The 21,563-nt window shown below is 36.5% G+C and overlaps 1 protein-coding gene across 3 annotated transcripts; it reads left to right on the forward strand.

The window, feature by feature from the left end:
• Window positions 1-520: 520 nt before the first annotated feature.
• On the forward strand, window positions 521-21,289 carry LOC589080 (importin-11). 3 transcript variants are annotated; one of them, XM_030976632.1, is made up of 28 exons: window positions 521-654; window positions 1,851-2,015; window positions 2,422-2,522; window positions 2,869-3,145; window positions 3,583-3,715; window positions 3,989-4,047; window positions 4,466-4,514; window positions 4,810-4,880; window positions 5,404-5,631; window positions 6,351-6,434; window positions 6,834-6,911; window positions 7,363-7,453; window positions 8,192-8,239; window positions 8,485-8,590; window positions 9,122-9,285; window positions 10,157-10,197; window positions 10,644-10,709; window positions 11,013-11,177; window positions 12,181-12,296; window positions 12,690-12,766; window positions 13,060-13,086; window positions 15,396-15,475; window positions 15,989-16,069; window positions 17,211-17,306; window positions 18,029-18,142; window positions 18,742-18,953; window positions 19,764-19,842; window positions 20,341-21,289. In XM_030976632.1, exons 2-28 carry the CDS (start codon window positions 1,881-1,883, stop codon window positions 20,497-20,499), a joined length of 2,937 nt encoding a protein of 978 aa, XP_030832492.1. In that variant the 5' UTR covers window positions 521-654; window positions 1,851-1,880; the 3' UTR covers window positions 20,500-21,289. The 3 variants fall into 3 exon arrangements, with proteins under 3 accessions (XP_030832492.1, XP_030832491.1, XP_793829.2); XM_030976631.1 differs by having other exon boundaries at window positions 521-625; XM_788736.5 differs by lacking the exon at window positions 13,060-13,086 and having other exon boundaries at window positions 521-625.
• The last annotated feature ends 274 nt before the right edge of the window (window positions 21,290-21,563 follow it).

A 21,563-nucleotide genomic window follows, 5' to 3' on the forward strand; every position in this document is an offset into this window, starting at 1 on the left:
TCTTCACATTCATCTGGCTCTGAGTCAATAATTTGGGTACTAGGAAATAGAGATGAAGTAGCTGGATCATTCAGTCTGCTCAGAAAAGATGAAAGAAGTGACTTATTGATATGATCAATCTGAGAGAGCTCTCTCTCTGGTTGTGGCTCTTCCTCACTGACACTGGCATCTGTATCTGCACCATTTGTTGCACCATTTGGTAACTCAACTTCCATGTTTTCCCCTGCTTCGTTTGGGATTTGTCCATTTTCTCCTTCTTCCTTTTTCTCAGCTGAATGAGGGGTATTCACTCCTTCCGCCATATTGCCCTCAAAGAAGAGTTCTAAGTATAGTATTACAATTTTGAGCAGACACCAACGTGGGTAGCTCAATACGAACTGGCATTGACCACTACTATACTACTAGCAGTGCTATTACGTGCATGATGCTGGAGCTGCGCTGAGAAAGTGCGACCGACCGGTACGGAGCAGCAGCGCTCGCCCGGCCCGCACCGGGCCGGCCGGACGCGTTAGAGCGAGCTAGCCGAGCGGACCGAAAGTAATACACAAGTACCGTGACCTTTCTGTGCAGGGCCGTGGCGCTGTGTTCACGTGTTATCGAGAGAAACCAGTTCTCTATTATGCAGGTCTGATTGCAAGCCCTTTTATCATATTTGTGAGTTAGCAGGGGAAATATTATCTTTCGATTACCCTTATGCTTCTTTTTACGCAGAAAAGATTCAAAATTTTGGGGTTGAATTTAGGAAATTTCTCTTACATTGCCCCACATATTGAAATCTGTGTAAGTCATGGGCAACTCTTACATAACATAGTTTATTTTATGTTTTGGGGGATTTTGTTTTGTATCGTAAACTGCTAAAGAACATTTTGGCTGGTGACTTTACCCGTCTGTCATACAGTTTTACATTGAAAATATAAACATGCACATGCTAAATAACATTAATCATGGTTTTGGTGTTTTCAATGAAACCAAGGAATGAGACGTGTTAATACTGTTATAGATCTAGAATCTATATGGAACAATGCGATGACACGATTCGTGATATGATTTGTTTGCCATGACGATGGATAAGTATGTGTTTGCTGTTTTGTTTTGCAAATCTCTTCAAAGAAGCTTGTATACTTGTATACACCTCCTCCTCCACCTCCACCTCCTCCTCATCCTCCTCCTCCTCCTCCTCATCTATCTCCAGCCACTAGCTCCTCCTCCACCTCCTCCACCTCCACCTCCACCTCCTCCACCTCATCCTCCTCCTACTTCTCCTTCTTCTCCTTCTCCTTCTTCTGCTTCTTTTTCTTTTCTTTTTTTCTTTTTCTTCTTTTTCTTTTTCTTTTTCTTGTTCTTCTTTTTCTTTTCTTCTTCTCCTCCCTCTTCTTCCCCTTCTCCTTCTTCTTCTCCTTCTCCTCCTTCTTCTCCTTCCTTCCTTCCTTCCTTCCTTCCTTCCTTCCTTCCTTCCTTCCTTCCTTCCTTCCTTCCATTCTTTCTTCTTGCCCTTCTTCTGCAGCTTCTTGTTCTGCTTCTTCTGTCTCTTTGACAATTGAGTACAGTCCGACACAGTCAACGCGTGGATCGAAAATATGAAACGTCTGCGAAAATGCGGATGATCTTTATTGATGACCGTATTCCAACCAGAAGAAGGAAAAGATTAAATGCCACTCCTACTAGTCCTAGCCTCCTAGGTGTACAATTTTTTATTGTTGTTTGTTGAGTACTGATGAAACCTAGTTTGAACAATGGTTTAGCATCTGATACTACATGTAGATTGTTCTGGGTTGATCACCTCATTAATAGAGATACATGTAACTGAAATCTGAATCATTTCATAGAAAATCTTGTCTTCTCTTTAACAGTGCTAAATTTGAGTGAGCTTCACTTCAGAAATGAATGAGGAGGGTTGCAATGCTGTGTTGGAGGTGTTGACCAGAGCTACTAGTCAGGATCCTAGCATTCTGAAACCAGCTGAACAACAGCTCAAGCAATGGGAAGCACAACCTGGTTTTTACTCTATTCTACAGGTACTTCACTCTAGTCATATTTTCTTTTTAATACAGAGTCAATTATGATTATTTATAAAGGAAAATTGTTAATATTGTTTAGATTTTTTAGAGAGAAAGGAAAACTAAATATGTTTCCTCAATATTATTTTATGATTTCTCACAAGAGGTTAGTTATGTTAGTGCATACCTGTAGTTGTCATACAGATTGCAACTTCAATAATTAATTACTTCAGCAAATCCATTAATAAGTCAGTCATGGGTCTGTATTACAGAATAATAAAAAAAAAATAGTCATTACTAGTTTGTACAGTTTGAAAGAATAAATATATAAACAAGTTAAAAGATGAAATTTGTTTTCAGAGATAGACATGGAAATAAAAGAAGTGTTATTTTATTGTCAATCTTTTTTTCTCCTTTTACACAGACAATAATTCAGAACCACAGTATTGGCGTAAATGTAAGATGGTTGGCAGTACTTTTCTTCAAAAATGGCATTGACAGATACTGGAGGAAGAATGCAACAAAGTAAGTGCATAATCTGATGAATTGTTATCTTCCCAAAACCCATGTTTTGAAAGGCAACGGTTTCAATCTGCAAAATTTAAATCTAAAACAATATTTGAGATAGCATCTTTTAATCAAGTCAATAGACCAGGAATAATCGTGTATAATACTGTAAATGTACAAATACTTCCATTTCAAGATAAAACATCAACTAAAAACTTTTTTAGGCCTACCAAATCAAGATTTTTCTTTTAGAGATATTTATGTATTTCCGCACAATCTCATCTGTGGGAGGAAAAACAATGAAGTGATACATAATGATTTTGTCGTCACTACATTGTACGATGGTACTTTCGGTTATTTTCAGTGCCATCTCAGATACAGAAAAGGTGGGCATACGAGCCAAGCTGGTCGCTCGCTTTGATGAACCAATTGCTCCTATAGCTACTCAGCTGGCAGTCCTCATTAGCAAGATAGCTCGCATGGACTGTCCTAGGATTTGGCCTGAGCTGGTCCCTATTCTCCTGGAAGCGGTCAAGCAACCGGATCTCCTTGCACAGCAGAGAGCACTCTTAACATTGCATCATGTGACAAAGACCCTAGCGTCCAAGAGACTGGCAACAGATAGGAAGCTTTTTCAAGAGGTAAGTTTGATGACTATCTTGAGAATGTCTAAACAAATTGTAAGATATCCCTCTGATGATATAATATTCTGTTGTTTTATTTATTCATTTATTTATGGTTCTTGTTTTCACTAAACCAAGTGAATATATTATCTCGTTAATGTCCCATCTCTTCAAGAAGCATATCTGGTGGGATTTAGTTTAACAAAAAAAAAAGGTTTTCATGTACCTATGACATGGTTTTGAATTCTTTTGTAATACATATTCATTAAAAGAGAAGTAAAATTATGGTTGATTACCATGGGAATGTGCTGTTATGATCAGCCTTGTGCTCATATATTTGGTCACCAATGTGCAACCTTGTTGCTTATGAAAATTCAAGGAAGAATGTTGGTAGGGGATGCTGTAAAGTTTTCTTTATATACATGTATCTCTATTTTTTTTATAATTTTCAATAGCTGACAAGTAACATCTTTGGTTTTGTGCTAACCCTCTGGAACACCTATACTGAGAAATTCCTACAAGCAGCTAATGCTCAGGATCATACTGCCATGGCAACATCACTTGAGCTCAGTGCGCTTGCCCTTAAAGGTAATTATCCGCACTGTTTTCTCAGAGATGTAAATGTCTTGTATTGCTTTGCAAAGCACATTGTACCTTTGCCAAAAGTAGATTTCACACAAGGGGCAAATTGTGGTTGTGGTCAAATTGTTTTATTGCATTCTCATTCCTTCAAAGTCCTATGTGATCAGGTACTCCTGAAGAAACACTTTCCGTATATATCACCCGCTTCATTATCATTGTCAGTGTTAAATGGTTTCAGAAGACAGTAGTAACTTTTCTTGTGATTATCATTATGTACAGTTTTGAGAAAACAGCTGGTGTTTGGCATAACAGAACCAGGCAAGTCTCAAGAAGCAATGGTAAGAATGAGAGAAATTAATATTCAATCAAAAGTTCTGCTAGCTAATTATGAAAGAAGTAACCTAAAATTTAATTGACTAATTTAGTGAAAGAATATAGAGTCTAATATACTTGTCCAGAAAACCACTACAAATCTCTATCTACCCTCCTCCCCCCCCCCCCCCCAACAGCAAAACAAAAATACAAACAAATTTGAGGCACAGTTGAATCATCCACAAATTGATAGAACTGTACTATGTCATTAAATCTGTATCTTTGTTTAAAGAGAAAATTGAAGAATTTCCCTGTACAGTTTATTCTCTGTTAATGTTGTGACAAATTTGTAAAGTAAAAATTGTTTAATTTAAAATTAATCATGTTCACATAATATCACAATATCACAAAGCATTATACTTTTCTCTTTCCAAACTCTTTCAGATGCTGATTCAGATGATATTCCAGAGGGTGCGTCCCTATTTAGAAGTCAGTAAGTGCTCTGATTATTGTATTCATCTATATCTTTATGTATTTAAAAGTTATCCAATCTAATTCCTTTTCAATTGTGATTTAGTCTTCATGATGCAGAAATGGATTGAAGCTCACAGGTGGGCGTTTCACAGAACTTGTCATCAGTGACAAATCACAGCTTTTGTTATAAGCTACTGGAATCCTTGCTTGTGATTGGTTAGCAGCAGATTTGTCACTGATGTTTGCCATTTGTCATTGAAAAAAGGCTTTGTGAAACGGGCCCCTGATGCTACCTCATTTATTCTGTTTTCTAGGAGCAAGTCTTCCTGCTAATCACACACTAAGAGAGAAGTTGGAGAAAATGGCCATCCTGCACACTAAAGTTGTAAGTCCATTAACCTCAGACAGCAATGAATCATTGATTGTTGCACGTCTCTTTACTGTTTATTTTGTCATGATTTACGTGTATTTCTCTTCAGAAACCCATGTAATATTTTTGTCTGTGAAATTTAAAATAAGAACAGCTTTGATGAGACACTAGGGCTTTGTTGAATCAAAGTAACAGAGGTACATGATTTGAGATGTGACGCTGGTAGTAAACTAGTGATGTAAATGAAGATAAACTGGTAAGGCTATTATTTAATGTGTCAAATATAAGGGTCAAGGCATGGGGGGTCATTGGGGTTTATAGCTTCTCATTGGGGTGTACTGTAGGATACAAGCTGAAGTTAAGAATTGGACCATTTTAGAAACTGATCCTAGAGCATTCTTTGCTGGAGCGTACTTTGTACATTCATTGATAAATGTCTGCTGAGAGCCAGAAGGGCTTTAATCGGCTGATCATATGACATAGAGTCAACACCCCTCTTGCCGTTTAACGATAAGATTTTCTTCATTCTTCACTTCAGCTACTGGACTGCCAGGAGAACTTCCCACTGGCCTACATAGACTTCATCGGCAGCTCCTTGGAACTCTGCACCTCCTGTGTATTCTCTGATGATAACAGACACCTCATGTTTGAACGCTTCACGGTACAGTGCATGAATCTCATCAAAGGGATCGTCAAGTGTGAGAAGTACAAGGAGAGGACCGGTCCTGATGAGGAGCCAGACCCTGTTACTGTCAAAGCAGAAGGGGTAAGAACAATGCTTGGTTCTGTCGTAAGATGTATTGTGATGGTCCATCTATCACACTCTCACACTGTGTCACGCATGACTGCATGCATTATCCCATAGACTTTGGTGTGACTTGGTGGTAATGTGTCTACTTTATTTCTAGCAATACTGTATCTATGTCCCATACTCTGGAGGCTGCTAGGGTGGCACGAAACGGACCGTGAGACTTGGATTCTCCATACCTTTCTGTCTTCAGCCATTCTAGTTAGCTGCTCAAATGACATTGACATTATGATGGTAGTGGGATAATAAAGATTAGAGTGTGTTTCCATAGAGCTTCCCTTTTTGCCTGGATACCCGACCAGACATTGCTAACAATTTTGTTGGATTTTGTATTAATTTTTTTTAAATCAATTTTCACATGCAAAATGTATAGAATCAAAGTTCCTGTTTGAATAAAATGCAAAGAATGCATGCTGTATGTTTCTTACATTGGAATTTATATGTACTGTTTTTCAAATTACCATAAACATTCATGATAAGGTGTATGTATAATATGATAAATTTCACAATGTACAACATACATTTTTCATCCAGTCATTTATTTTAGATGCACAAATTCCTTCATGTGCTAATTCATCTTGTATCCAAATAAACTCTTTCTTGCTATGAGTAGAACCTTGATGACAATATTTATTAAGCTGTAGTATTCAATGTTTCCTTTCTTACTTCAATGACAGGCAAAGAAAGCATTCTTTACAGAGAGTATTGTCACAGAAATCTGTCAGAGGCTAATCATGCAGTACTTTCCATTGGGACAAGAGGTAAGAGAAGTGTCAGGTGCTCCGACATTTGCTTCGGCGACAATTGCTCCAGGCATTATTTTTGTGAAAAGTGTAGGGTTAGGGTTAAGATTGCAGTAAAGTTTTTACGTTAGGTTTAGGCTTAGGGTTTGGGTGACATGTAACTTTTGGTCCAGGATTAGGAATTTGGTTAGTGGAAATTAGTGGAAATTACTGCGGAGCAATCGTTGCCTAGCAAGTGTTCTACCTGGTATCAACGTCCAATATTTTATTTTTCATAATTCTCATGTCTTTATATTTTGTAATAATTGTTGAGATCGCAGCTGTAGAATAGGGTCATGAAGTTGCATTAGAAAATATATTTGAAAAATATATATGCACTAAGACTGTTTTAACCTGTAACTGTATCGTTTCTTTCAGGACCTGCATCTGTGGGAAACAGATCCCGAAGGCTTTGTGTCTGACGAGGGAGGTGAATCATGGAAGTTTAGCTTAAGGGTAATACATCTTATCCGTGTTTATCAATCCTCTTTATTACCTATAGCACACTTATATATGTTTGCCTCCTCTATTGCCATTACTGTTTACATGGAGAGATAGAAAAATGTTCCCCTTTTAGGCATTGTAAGAATCATGAAAAAGTTTAGATTCAATAGCCTCATCCAATATATCGGCAATAGAGACAATAATGACAATGTGTAACTCTGTACTATTATTTCCAGTTTATGGAATAAGTTTTCATCAATCAGCTATCATGAATGCATGTGTACAGGACTTTTTTAGTCTGCCTAAATGCCTTAGCTAATCTTTGTATATGCTGAATGTATCAAGGAATGCAAAGTGTCTTGCAATGCTAAAGAAAGTACTCTTGATGTTTCAAACACTTGCCTCATGTAGAAAAATCAGAAGAATATTATAATGCTTTTCTTGTTTATTTTTTGTTTTCCAGCCTTGTACAGAGACTTTATTCCTGACCCTTTTCCATGCAAACAAATCAGTTTTCATCCCAGTACTCATTCAAATGGTACAGAAAGTACAAGGTAAAGTACACACTGTGTTTCTTGGTCATTACAGAGTTGTATGATAGCCTTCCAGTTTGTTTTGCTACAGATTGAAACCCTAGACTGTCATATTTATTTTGAGTGTGTATTCCATAAATATTGTGTGTGTGGCCAGAGTCCACAGGAGAGGTCCACTTTTATTAATATTTGAGCCTTAGTTGACCAAAGCAAATTAACGGACATCCAGAGGATTCAAGAAGTGGATTAATTCTAAGGTTGATGTGTATTTGCTATTAAAGAGTTATCAACCAAACATAAAAATGTATTCTAGAAATTCAGTTCAGGGTCCAAGCATAATTATGTTTGTTTGTATAGGTGGTTCAACAAGAAGTGGTAACTTTGTGTAAGAAGAAAATTTGTGCAATATTCATTTGGAAAAGAACCGAAACAAAGTCAAGACCCTTCCTGGCAAGATAACTTAACACAATGCTTATGGGAACCAGGGCCCTGTTTCATAAAACTTGTTATCAATAACAAGTTACAATAACTGTTATAAGCTACTGAAATCGTGGCATTTTATTGGCTGAGAACAAATTTGTCATAGAAAAGTTAGCATTTGTAACTGATTACAGGTTTTATGAAACGGGGCCCAGGTTGTTTCTCTACTATTCCATGGGAATGACATTAGATTCATAATGAGTAGAGTTTATCATGATTTAGAATATCATAGCAAACTTGAAATAACTTTTTGTTTCTTTTTTTGTCTACACTCTTTAGATGCGAGTGATACAGAAGATATACAGGTGCTATTACAGAAGGAAGCGGGTAAGTGTCTTTTACAAGATTACGTATTAACCATTTGGCTACTGGATCCGGGTGGTCCTTGTGTTAAGTCTATGGGAATGAGAAAACACAGTAGTCAATGGGTTAATTTCATTAGTATGTAGTGAAGACCTAGCCCTAAAGTGAAGAGAAATTGTTGTGCTGGGCAAAATTTGATGCAAGATAAAATCTATTTGGAAAGATATACAATCACATGTGTACATATTTTCTATTTTTTAACTTTGTAGTATACAATGCATTAGGTCAAGCTGCTTTTGAGCTGTTTGACGATGTTGATTTTGATCAGTGGTTCACCTCTCATCTCTTGAAAGAACTTCAAAACATGCATCCAAGGTAAGAAGCGTCGAGAAGAGAATAATCACCATTCAGATAGACAGCTGTGTAATTTATCTACTGCTTTCACATTGTCACATTGTGTATATATCAATTGCTTTTATATCATTGTGCTGAACGTATATTGACATTTGTAAATTGAAGGAATGTTCCCCTACACTTCTCCGTATAAATATAGTAACTCTTGTGCAGTGGTACATGCTAGTGTTAGGAGGTCAAAAAATTGACAATATGTTTGTTGGTACCAGTTACACTGTATCTTATGTTCTACTTTAAAACCAGTGCCTTCTTTTGTAATGCATGTAGTCGATAAGGAGTTTATACGTAATTGATGTTAGCTACAGTCTTTTAATTGACTTTGGGTAAATATGCAGCATTTGATTATCACAGCAAGTTTGATTCAATAGCACCTTCTTTGTAGTCTTCATCTTGATTCCTTTCCACTGTGTTAAATGTTTTCATACTTCTTTCTGCTTTTATATTCTACTATGTTCTTCCTACCCTTCATTTCCCTTTCTCTTGATGACCCAGGTACAAGATGATAAGAAGAAGAGTGATCTGGTTAGTCGGTCAATGGATAGGGGTGAAGCTGTCCCCCTCTCTACACCCTACCTTCTACCAAGCAATCCTACCCCTCTTATCTGCAGATGAAGATCTGGTAGTCAGGATATCAGCTGCACAGGCTCTCAAGATTGATATCCTTTACATGCATCACTTGCTTAAAGAGCTTTATTTCTCCAATTTTGATATGATGTGTTTTAGCTTGCTTGACATTGATCTACATATGACACACTCAACCCAGGTGATGTAAATGGATACCTGGCAGGATACCTTGAAATGCTGGAGAGCTGTAATGGCAGCTAGGCTAAAGCCGGGTAATAATAAATGCGCCTCGGAATAGAATTTCTAGATAGACAGTGCAATAGAAATGCCCATCATTATTATTATTATTATTATTATTATTATTATTGTATGTATAAACATTCGATGGTTGATTTTTTTTCAGAACAATTTGCTCTTTAGAGTGACAATAATAAAGGTGTTGATTTCTTCATTCACATCCATTGTAGACGATGGGGGATAACAAGGAATGTGTGGAATTCATTAACTTATCCCCCCCCCCCCCCTAGAAAGAATTGATAAATTGATGAAACCAATTTGGTTTTGGATTCCTATGGTTTAGAGCAATTAGGCAATGTGGGAATGTGAGGATTTTTACTCTCTATTGCATCTTGTTGTCATCCAGTGATATCCATTCTAGTTATACCCATTTGTTTAATTTCATAGGTGCATCCAAATAGAAAAAGGAAATAACTTGGAAGTTGTCCAGTAGTATAAAATCATATGATTATTTAAGTAATTTACTCACTTGACCAAGTTATCAGACCCTTAAATGGTAAAGTAATTGAAAAATACAATTTACAATTTCAGGGCAGTTAAAAATCATATGGCATATCCATAATTCTGACCTGTTGCTTTTTTAGTGATTGTATCATAGATAATTGTTGGAATAAGAGAAAACAAAATTGTCTTAGCATGTTTTGTTCCTTGACTGAGATGATGCACCTGTGGATGATTTCGAGTTTAAGACAGAAGCCTTCCTGCCGGTAAGTCATCAAAATGTAATTAATAAATCAATAAACTGAACCTATGAGGCATGTTTTGAAGAAAAAAATAGTACAGTGCTTGATGTGTTACTGATGTGTACCTCAAACTTCCAAAAATGTAATTTTTGAATTTGTGGTAAAACCACAGGTGTCAATTATTTGTCAGTACAATGTAATTTCCCTAGTTTTAGTGCACCAACGAAAGGTGTACACAACCCGCTCTTAAAGTTGGTAGAGAATGTCTGCACTTTAAAAAGAAATCACTCTATTAGTGGTGAAATTATTTATATCCATCCATTAAATTACCACCCTGTGATGTGGCAAATTTGCTATACTGTTAAAAAATATCAATTGTTGTAGTGATTATAAAAATTGCTTTAATATGTTTTGTGAAAGCTTTGAGAAAATTTATTGATATTGTATTGGTTTTATTTCTACTATTCCAGTTTTTAGAATCCAGTTTTTCACTGCTGTTTCAACTTCTACAACAAGTATCAGAATGTGACACAAAGGTAAGTTTCAGACTTGTTCTTGAACCAAATATTAACCAGATATTAAGTTAGAAAACTTTTAAAATTACTAGAAAAATGTTCAGCTGTATATGTTGTTCAAGTAAATGTGTACACATTTATTTATTGGAATATTTGAAGTAAAAAAGATGTGAATGTAGCAAGAACATTTATTTTTATAATGTGTGAATCCATCAGGTTATTTATAATGCTAGGTGAATCCCCAGATAGTCTTAATACCTGTTTTAACTTCATATTATTTCCAATATCATTATCATCTTAACCTGTGCCTTCTATTTATTTTAGATGAGCATTCTTCATGTGATGTCTTTCATCATCGAGAGGGTGGGGCCCCAGATTCGTCCCTTCTCTACCAGTCTTGCCCAGTACTTACCCCTTCTCTGGGAGGATTCAGCAGAGCATAACATGCTCCGGTGTGTCATCCTCTCAACTCTCATTCATCTTGTTCAGGTAAGTGGACTTAAAGGGCTAAGTTTTGCCCCCTCTCTACCGATCTTGCCCAGTACTTACCCCTTCTCTGGGAGGATTCAGCAGAGCATAACATGCTCCGGTGTGTCATCCTCTCAACTCTCATTCATCTTGTTCAGGTAAGTGGATTTAGAGGGGTAAGTTTTGCCCCCTCTCTACCAGTCTTGCCCAGTACTTACCCCTTCTCTGGGAGGATTCAGCAGAGCATAACATGCTCCGGTGTGTCATCCTCTCAACTCTCATTCATCTTGTTCAGGTAAGTGGACTTAAAGGGCTAAGTTTTGCCCCCTCTCTACCGATCTTGCCCAGTACTTACCCCTTCTCTGGGAGGATTCAGCAGAGCATAACATGCTCCGGTGTGTCATCCTCTCAACTCTCATTCATCTTGTTCAGGTAAGTGGACTTAGAGGGGTAAGTTTTGCCCCCTCTCTACCAATCTTGCCCAGTACTTACCCCTCCTTAGGAAGCATTCAGCAGAGCATAACATGCTCCGGTGTGTCATCCTCTCAACTCTCATTCATCTTGTTCAGGTAAGTGGACTTTAATAGAGGGGTAAGTTTTGCCCCCTCTCTACCAATCTTGCCCAGTGCTTACCCCTCCTTAGGGAGGATTCAGCAGAGCATAACATGATACAATGTGTCATCCTGTCAATTCTCATCCATCTTGTGTTTATATAAGTGGTCTTAGAGGGGTAACGTTTGCCCCTTTACTACCAACCTTGCCCAGTATTTGGCCCTCCTCTGGGAGGGTTCAGCAGAACCGTGTCTTCCGGTAGTGTCAGTTATTAACTCACTATTAAGTGAGATTACAGTTAATCATCACACTTGTAAAGCCTTGATAGGTGTATTGCAATCATATCAAGATTATGGTTTGGTGCTATTTGATTTGATTTTTCTAATGTTTACAGTATATTATTTTAAGATTTTAACAAGTTAACTGTAAACATTCTCAGACACTGTAAATTTCTTCATGTCTTTTCTTGCAGGGTTTGGGACCACACAGTACCACACTCTATCCTTTCCTCCTTCCTATAATCAAGTTCAGTACTGATGTCTCCCAGCCTCCACATGTCTATCTAATGGAAGATGGTGTGGATCTGTGGTGAGTAGGTCACATAATACATTGTTTTACTCAGCATTTTTTAACAACAATGACCCCAGACAAGTATTATTGGACTTCTTTTAGTTTATCTCTGATTGGATAGGCATATTTGGGACGTTCCAGCCGTCTGCAATTGTCTGTTGATACCTGAAAAAAATGAATGTATCCCATTGAAGAAATAAAGTTATAGCTATCTTTGTTCCGAATGAATAAGAAACATTGGCATTTCACCAAATATTCATGATTTACTTATCTAGTTTGTGACTATTACAACATCAATTTGTATAATTTATTTTCCTACATTTTCTTTTCAACCGTCTATTGCCTGTTTAGCTGTACTTGCATATGTATTTATTTGAGCTGTTTCGATGTTTGTTGATTTTGACCATGTAGGTATGAGACTATACAGAATGCTCCTGCCATGACACCAGAACTCCTTCAACTCTTCTCTAATATGCCTGAAGTACTGGGTTAGTATTCTATCGAAATATTTCACTTTGATTGTTACATATTGAAATGAATGTCGTTATCTTTCTCATATTTCTTTTTTTCTTTATTTCATGGGTCATACTGTTATGGTTCATACATTTTTTTTCATTTTTTTTCAAGATATTTTATTTCTCAACTCAAATATTACATAGTAGCACATACATACAAAATACATAAAATTAAAATGCATTCAAAACAAAGTTAATTTGCCTTTTCGCTTCTTTTTGTCATTTGTGGACATTTTTATAAAGCTTTGTTTTACTCTGAATTTTAGGTATTCCCATAGTTTTACAGGAGACAAGTAAGTAAATTCATGAATAGTATACTCAATTTCATTTTCAATGGTCTCAACATTCTCTTGTTTAGAAAGTAAGGAGGTGTTTAGTTTCCAATAACCTGCCCCCTCTTTGGTACTGATTGTACTAACAAAAGGGATATGAGAGAATGATCGGTCTTGTATCCGAAATATACATTCAAATTTTCAACGACCGGAATTAAGCTTCTGGGTATCAGAAAATAATCTAATCGACTTAATTTCTTCAAAATCTGGTGAAGTCCATGTATATTTGTATTCATGTTTGTTTAACAATCTCCAAATATCTATTAATTCTATATCTAGTATCATGTTTTTTAGTGTATCATTACAATTTAAAAGGTTTTGAATCAAATTGGGGAATCTATCCATTGTATCAATGAATGAATCACTTTCAAAATTACTAGAAGAATTCTACCCGAATCATCATGTGTAACATTCAAAATATCAAAAGAAGCGAAAGGTTTAAACAATATACAAACTCCAGCGCTGTCTGATCTAGCATGACTGAATAGAATTTTAAAACCCCATTCTTGACACCAGTTTTTTTTCAGTACTATGGGTGCTATGTGTTTCTTGCAACAAAATAAGATGATAGTCAGAATTTCTAATCCAATTAAGTATACATCTTTGTTTAAAGGAATTTTCTAACCCCCTCACATTGAGCGAACAAATTTTTATATCAATAACACTATCCATCATATACATGTAACACAGTATTTTGTGTGTTTACAAATTCACGGTAAATGTCTTTATGCATGGGGGAGCATACTAATGAACTTACAATATCTCTCAGCAAAATGTGTTGAGTTTGTATCCTAGACTTATAGGATATAAGAAGGAAAAAATAAAGAAAAACGTGATAAAAAATAAACATTGTAGATTTGTACAACTGTTCGCTATTAGAAACCATCCAAAAGGTTCAAAAGAGAGCAGGGACAGTTCATTAGAGTAACGCATTCGGCCTATTAAACTTTCCAAATACAACAAACATGAACATTTATGTTATCAGCGCAGATTTTACTTTCATTCTGCTTGTTTGATGAAAAGTAATGGAGATGTGAACAAAAAAGTTATTATTTCCATTGAGACAAGTTGACATAGCATTTCAATTCCTATAAATCCGACATTCGTAGTGTTTTCAGTACACCAGGAGTGTCTTTGAATTTGATCACCCTAGGAACAGAATTCGGAATGAATGCAAATTTATTTTCCTGTCGTAGTTTTCTCAGTTTCTTATGCTCTTTTCGCGTGTCGCTGTGCCGACCTTTTGACCTTTGATGCGGACATCCTTTAGCGTAGAGCTACATTTTAGTATGTCTTTTCGGTCCGTAAATCGTAGAAGTCTGACGTGGATTGGGCGTGGCCGTATCGGTCCATCCTTTTGTTGGCGTGCACGTTCCCACTCAGTGTTCTGTGGGCACGCTCAATCTCTGTATCCTGGACATTGAGATGCTCAGCAAAGAATGCCTTGGCATAGGTAGCACAATCGTAGGTGTTTCCTTCCTCACCTTCTGGAATTCCGTACAGCACAACATTATTCCGCTTGCTGCGATTAACAAGATCCACCACATTCCTGCGCAACTCATTAACATAATTTATGTCAACTTTTTTTCCTGATTTTCTTTGACTTTTTCCTATAATTCTTCAAATTCTGTTTCTAAGTGTCCAACTCTTTGCTCCAAATCCACAACTCTGGTATTCAATCCCTCAAATTTCTGCTCGATAATATTAACTTTTTGCCCAATGATATCACTTTCTTATGCATTTCCTCAATTCCAGACACCTTCAACAATATCTTACGTAGGAGTTTATCCGTAGGATCTATGTTATAGGCCCCTACCTCCATGTTCGGCTCTCTGCTGGGAGTGGCGCTCGTAGATTTAAAGTTACTCACATCTGCTTGTTTCTCTTCTGTTGAGGGGGATCTTAGCCTCTTAAAACTCACCATACTTCAGAAAGTGAAATCCAAGTTCTCAATCATCACAAAAAGGCACACAAAAATGAGTTTTTATGTTGTCCCTGCTCTCCTCTGTGTACTATTTACAAATCCATCAAGGGCGCAATGCTAAAACTTTGTAATGTTTTGGAATGGTGTTGTGTTAATCTTCAGTTGAACTTCTTCACAACTTCATTATGATGAGTAACTATATGAGACAGTGATTGTGGCATGATAATATGGTGAAATTTTCCTATGTATATGTTTGTTATTCTGCATTAAGTTTTTAGTTTAGTTTTTAATGTAGTATTGATTTGTATTTTTTAAATAAATGTTTTTATTTTTTAATTTTTTATAGAAATGGCTACCGAGAATCTGAAGACATGTCTTCTCATCATCAGTTCGTATGTCATCCTTGGGAAGGAACAGTTCATGCAGGTACAGTCAAACCTGCTTTAGCGACCACCTGCCTATAAAGACCACTTTTCTTGTCTCCCTTGGGTGGTCTTTATAGACAGGTTTCACTGTACATGTAGCTTGGCACTAGGCAGCATGGTGCAATACTCCTCTTTAAAGTGTACAAATCAATGTGAATACCCAGAATGTATGAAAGCAACGTCAAACAGCTTAACCTGACATTCTATAGGTAAACGATTAAAAGGATTGGGTAACTTTGTCTCAGATTCTGAAACAAAATCCTTGATTTAGCTAATGCTGCAATGATTATTATAAACCTTTAGGTCAGTCAAGAACCCCATGGCTTTTACAAGCCGATCGCCTGTCTGATTATCAAGATATTTATGATTGGAAATAAAAATCAAATTTGCATTTTTAATACTATGGGCTGCTTCTTCAATACTGGTTCAATGTCACATGTATAAGTACTTGATACAGGCTGCTCATTCACAAATTGAAAATCATGAAATCTTTTCATATTATACCCCCCTCTAGAGCCATGGACAGACAGTAGCGACATGTACAACAGGCATAGTGGCTGAACTCAGGACAGAGGGTGTCACCGTGGTCCTCAAGGTAGCGCTTCAATTGATAGAAAGAATCTCTCTAAGTGCCATATCGATTTGAATTTGGTGATCATGCTGTTCCTCAACCCTCCGCTCCTAGCTTTCTGTATAATTAGTACCACTCCCAGTTCTTTCACTCCTCTCTCTCTTCTAACAATTTATGCAGACTATCCATCCAAAGTCATCTCCTCCTTCCCCTACTCCTCCTTCCAACAATTTTCACTGTCAAATCAAGATTTTCTTGGCTTTCTTTATGTGTAATGAGACCCATGAACTTAAACTGCCTAATCAACATCTCACGTATCATTTTCCTTTGTACTCCAGCTCTTCTTAAGAACTTCCTCATTAATAACTTTGTCAGTCCAAGGGATTTTCATCATTCTTCTTAAAAACCACATTTCACAACTTTTCAAATGCTTTAATTATCAGAGGCTAAAGTCCATGTTTCACTACCATAGAAAGAATCAGTTATCACTATTGTGTCACAATTGTGTTTTTTGTGATATTTACCCCAAAAATTTGTTTTGCCCACTACACATTATCCATTCTGACTATGATCCGATTTGGAAAGAATTTCCAATAGCATTTGATATGAACATTCAAACAAGTAAAATCTTATTGACCAAAGCTCTGAATAGTCAAATGATTAATAAGATCTAAATTTCATCATATTTCATTCTTCCTTGGAGGAGAAAAAGCTAAATTGACTCAGAATGGTGCGATTATCAATGATTTGACTAGAGGAGTTAAATGCACTAAAATTCTGGTTACTAATTACCAGTTTTATCATTATTTAGAAAGTAAATCAGTTATATGTTTGTTTTACCTTCCATATCTAATATAGTTGCCGTCTTACCAGACCATATTTTATGAAGGAAACACCTTAATTGGCAATTATTAAACTACAAAACCCCTTTTGATGGTTTGTTTATGTTCAAATAAAAAGAGACTGAGTATTGGAAAGTCATGTATGTGCACATTATCTGTGTATATACTTATATGGTGTAAAAGCTGTATATGTTGTTCATGTCTGTTTGTTGAAGGAAAATATTTAAAATTCTGTATACAATCATGTATCTTTGTATGTTTAATTTTACCAACATTGTGTTTTCCTGAATCCTTTGATGTAAAAACCTGTGTTTACTCTGCAGACGATAGAAACAGTGTTCAAGATGTTCCCGATTGAAGGACCACATTTCTTTGAGTCGTATCTGCCCAAAGTCCTGGAGGAGATCTTGAGTAAAGATGTAAGATACATTTGACTTGTTTGGGTCAAGAGTACCTGCTGAAGTTGGGATGGGAGAGAGAAATTGGATTGGATCAAAGATGAAAAATAAATGTAGCTTCTTTAGGTAATTTAGGTTTTGTGTTTATAGTAATTGCCATATGCCCTCACAGTGACCCTATGGTAGGAATACTCCGCAGGGAGTGGAGATGGTGCACATTGTGCATGAATGAATCCGAGGACCAGGGAAATAGTATCTGTAAAGTGCTTATAGACGATATTTTGTATTAAGCGTCATGTAAATCCAGATTATTATTATTACATAATGAGGTGAGAAATGCAAGATAAGTTGGGCTTTAATGGGTCAAAGAAGCATGCAGAACAGGAGTAAATAGAGGCATGGGGAAAATCATGTGAAGATATTTTAAGCCCAGTAGTTCAGGCATGCATGCAGAATGAGCAATGGGAAAGGAAGGTGGAACAAATGTAAAATATCCAGGAGAAAGTGCTTAAAGATAAGAATTATTGTAGCCTGGTGACTATTGGTTAGAAAAAGCTAACATGACTGAAAAATTAGGAAGGGGGGGGGGGGGGGGCAAGTAAGATAAAGCAGATGTGAGAATTGCTAAGGCGTAAAGGCTACCAGAATGGGTACAGGAGGGGGCCATTAGTAAGTATCATTTGTGTCTTAAAACCTGTCTACATATTTAGATAGATTAACAAATTTGTTTTTCTTCCCTTCAGATCTACCCTATGCTGATGACCATGTACGTCTCTCTCCTCTGTCGTATTATCATCAAGAATCAAGACTATTTCTTCTCTGTCCTCGATGGCATTGCCAAGAGTTGGAAAACCACAGTGAGTATGATTCCTTGTTCATAACTAATCCAACACATTGAATACTTCATATATCAATATTGATGAACTTTTAAATGTATCAATTGACAAGATTTATTTTCAGTTGTTCTGTATTTCTGGTAGGGATAGCAAATAATATTGCACAGATTAAAACCAATGTACATAGAATGTTAGAGTAGGTAGCATAATGATATTTGCCTATGCAATTTGATAACAAATGGCTAAATAATGAGCAGGTAGCCTAAGAAGCTCAAGCTAGTTGGACCAATGACATGTTGAGCACTAGAAGACATGGTTTTTGTGTATTTGATTTCTAGCAAGTCAGTTTGTGAACAATTGTCAGGACAGAACTATCGATTTGCTGCATGATAAACAATCACAAATTATTTTCTACCAGTTTCTCTTGAAATTTAAATCTATTAATTACCAAAGTTCAAGTTTAGTTTTATTACTAAACTGTAGGCTGATTCCTAACAAAGTTTGTAAACTAGATCACTTTCTTGGAGTAATACATGTGTAGATAAGACCTGAATGGTTCATATTTTAACCCTCTTCAGATGCCATAATGCAATTTTCCCTAATTCTTCTTCCTCTTACAGCCTGATGAGCTACTGACCACCCTGATCCAGACCTGGGTTGACCGCATGGACCAGCTAGCTGCGGCAGAGCGCAGGAAACTGACCGGTCTAGCGTTTGCATCCCTGATGACCAGTTCATCAAGGGCTGTAATGGAGAGGTTACCGGACATGATGTACATCATTGTTGAAGTACTTCATGACGTGTGCAGAGAAGAGAATGATAAAAAACTAGAGTAAGAACCCTTCCTTAATTTACAGTTAATAACTATATTATTCACACTCTTACCAACTTTTGTAATCTTCTAAATATGTGAAAAATTGATTTGACCCAACTTATTTTTCTTGAGAATGTGACATAATAAAGCATACATCTGAAAATATACAACAAAGGCTCTGATTCAGCCAGTCCACCTTTCGTACCTGAGTTACAAAAAACACACCCAAAAAAATTATAAGGGGTATGAATCTATTTAGTTGTTTAGTGTAATTGTATGACAAAAACACAAAAATACAAATTTAGAAGGGGTATAAAATTATTTAGTCATTTAATGTAATTGTATGAAAAATGTCAAAAGGGATAGGAACAAGCCCTTTTAAAGCTCGTTTAAATGAGCTACGGGAAACTGCCACAGTTTACTGCTGATTCTTATGTAATGAATAAATGGCAAGTGGGGATGAACAATGTGCTCCCTTATCGTGTGTGTGTGTGTTATGAGATACAAAATTCGAAGCACACAACGCCTAAACATACCCCATGGTTTATGTGAACAAGCTTTTAAAAAAGTGTTATTTTTATACATTTAAAACATTTTTTTATGTGAATCCATGCTTATTATTGTTTGATTTATTTCATGCACACGTTTTTTTATTTGTTTTATGCGACATGAATAATGGGTGAAATTAAGTTAAAGTTCTATGCATTCCTGTCTTGTTCAATCTTTACTCTGTTTCTCTGTTTCTCTGTTATGAACCCGAATGCCTGTACTCCTAGTCTTGGATATGAATTTTTCCCCCCTCTTTTCATACCTTCACAATCTGTACAGTTACCTAGTTATGAGTGAAGACCGCAGTGATGAAATCGATGATGAGTACGAGACTCTACATGACAAGAGAATGAGAGAGGTAAGAATTCATTTACAGTCAAACTCTACCATAGTCCAGTTATGGTAGTCTTTATATGCAGGTGGTCTTTCTGAACAGGTGTTTTGTTTAGTGTTACCTAATTTAGCAGTTCTTGTTGTAAGTTGATTTATTGTCATAAGCTGCGCATGAGCTAGAAAATGTCCATCTAGCAGGTTTATTTCATTACTCTTTCTTCTGTTAATGAACTTCATGTACAAATTAGCACAGCATGTATGTAAAGAACCAGAATGAAATAAGTCAGTAATGTCTTTTAGATATTAATCTGCAATATTTGATTATATGACAAAAATATTTTCATTGGCCACTTTAGCCAAAGTAGCCAACTAGAACAGCTGAAGACATCGTTGCCTCAACCGCCTCCAAGAAATATAGTTAAATCTTCAATATAATTCATTTTTTCCAGTGATCTGTCTTAAATGGAAAAAGTAGATATGGTATTGAAAACATACATTTTTACTACTTTCTTGTTTGTTCCAGCTTTCGAGGCAAGATCCTATACACAACACCTCCTTCCCAGAATATGTCAAGTTCCAGATGGGAAAGTGTGAGAGGTTGCATGGTCCTGCTGTCTTCCAGCAGATCATGGACTCGATTGATGAAGAAGTCTTGCAGCAGCTGAAAGGCTTCATTTCATGATGAGCAGTATGAAACGTGTCTGGAAGACCCTTGTATGGACTGAAAGAGGCATCTAAAGACTAGATGTATGTGATGATGATGATGATGATTCACAGGATTTATATGGCATATCTATTTGTTTTAAAAGAACATTCAAAGGCGTGAGCTCTTCCAATAAAGTTAGCATTTAGACCAGGGCGAAGATGACGCCGCTTAATTAAAGATGACACATATCCGAGTCTGACCATCAGTTGCCTTAAATGTGAGCAGCAGGACCTTGAATTCAATTCCTTCAAATCTCACCAAGTTTTTAGACACATTTAAGAGACTTCTTCTTACTATTACTAGGGACATGCGAGACATCTAGAAGACTCCCTATCATAATACAAAGTGACATGAGTGGTGACCTATGGGATGTTTCATATATCACCGAGTTTTAGGAAAGCATCAAAGAAACACCATAATATCAGCAGTGAGTGATATGAGAAGCAATCAAAGGACTCCTTCACAACACAAGTGACTTTTGTGAGAGGCAACCAAATAATTCCTTCAAATATTACCAAGTTTTTGGAATGGCATCAAGTATACACCTTCATAATATCAATGAGGGATATGAAAGGTAATCAAGGACTTCTTCATGATGCTTCAGAGACATCCAGCAAGTCTTCCAAATTGCAAGGGACTGATATGTAAAACGTCACAGGTTTCTTCATGGACTGGTTACTGATATGAGAGATATCAAGAGACTCCTTGATACATGTACCACACCTGACTGATTTGAGTGACATCCAATTGTTTCTTGACTTTCTTCATAGGATTTACTTGACAGGCATCCAAAAGATTCCTCTAAATCTCAGTTATCTGTAGGAATAGTATGTAAGAGATGATGTCAAATGGCGATGATTGAGATTTCATGTTTACACAGCTTCATGTATCCCATCTGTTCTCTGTAAGACCTTTGATTATAAGGTACATTTCATCCTGTAGAAGACACCAACAGACAGATACTGCATTTAAATGTTAAGATTAGCTAAGTAAAGAGCTTTATTCATTGTAGAATTCCTTCGTCTAGCCCTACAAATAGA

This window comes from Strongylocentrotus purpuratus, unplaced genomic scaffold (genome assembly GCF_000002235.5).
Source record: "Strongylocentrotus purpuratus isolate Spur 01 unplaced genomic scaffold, Spur_5.0 spur5_scaffold_9, whole genome shotgun sequence".
In the NCBI taxonomy this organism is placed as follows: Eukaryota; Metazoa; Echinodermata; class Echinoidea; order Camarodonta; family Strongylocentrotidae; genus Strongylocentrotus; species Strongylocentrotus purpuratus.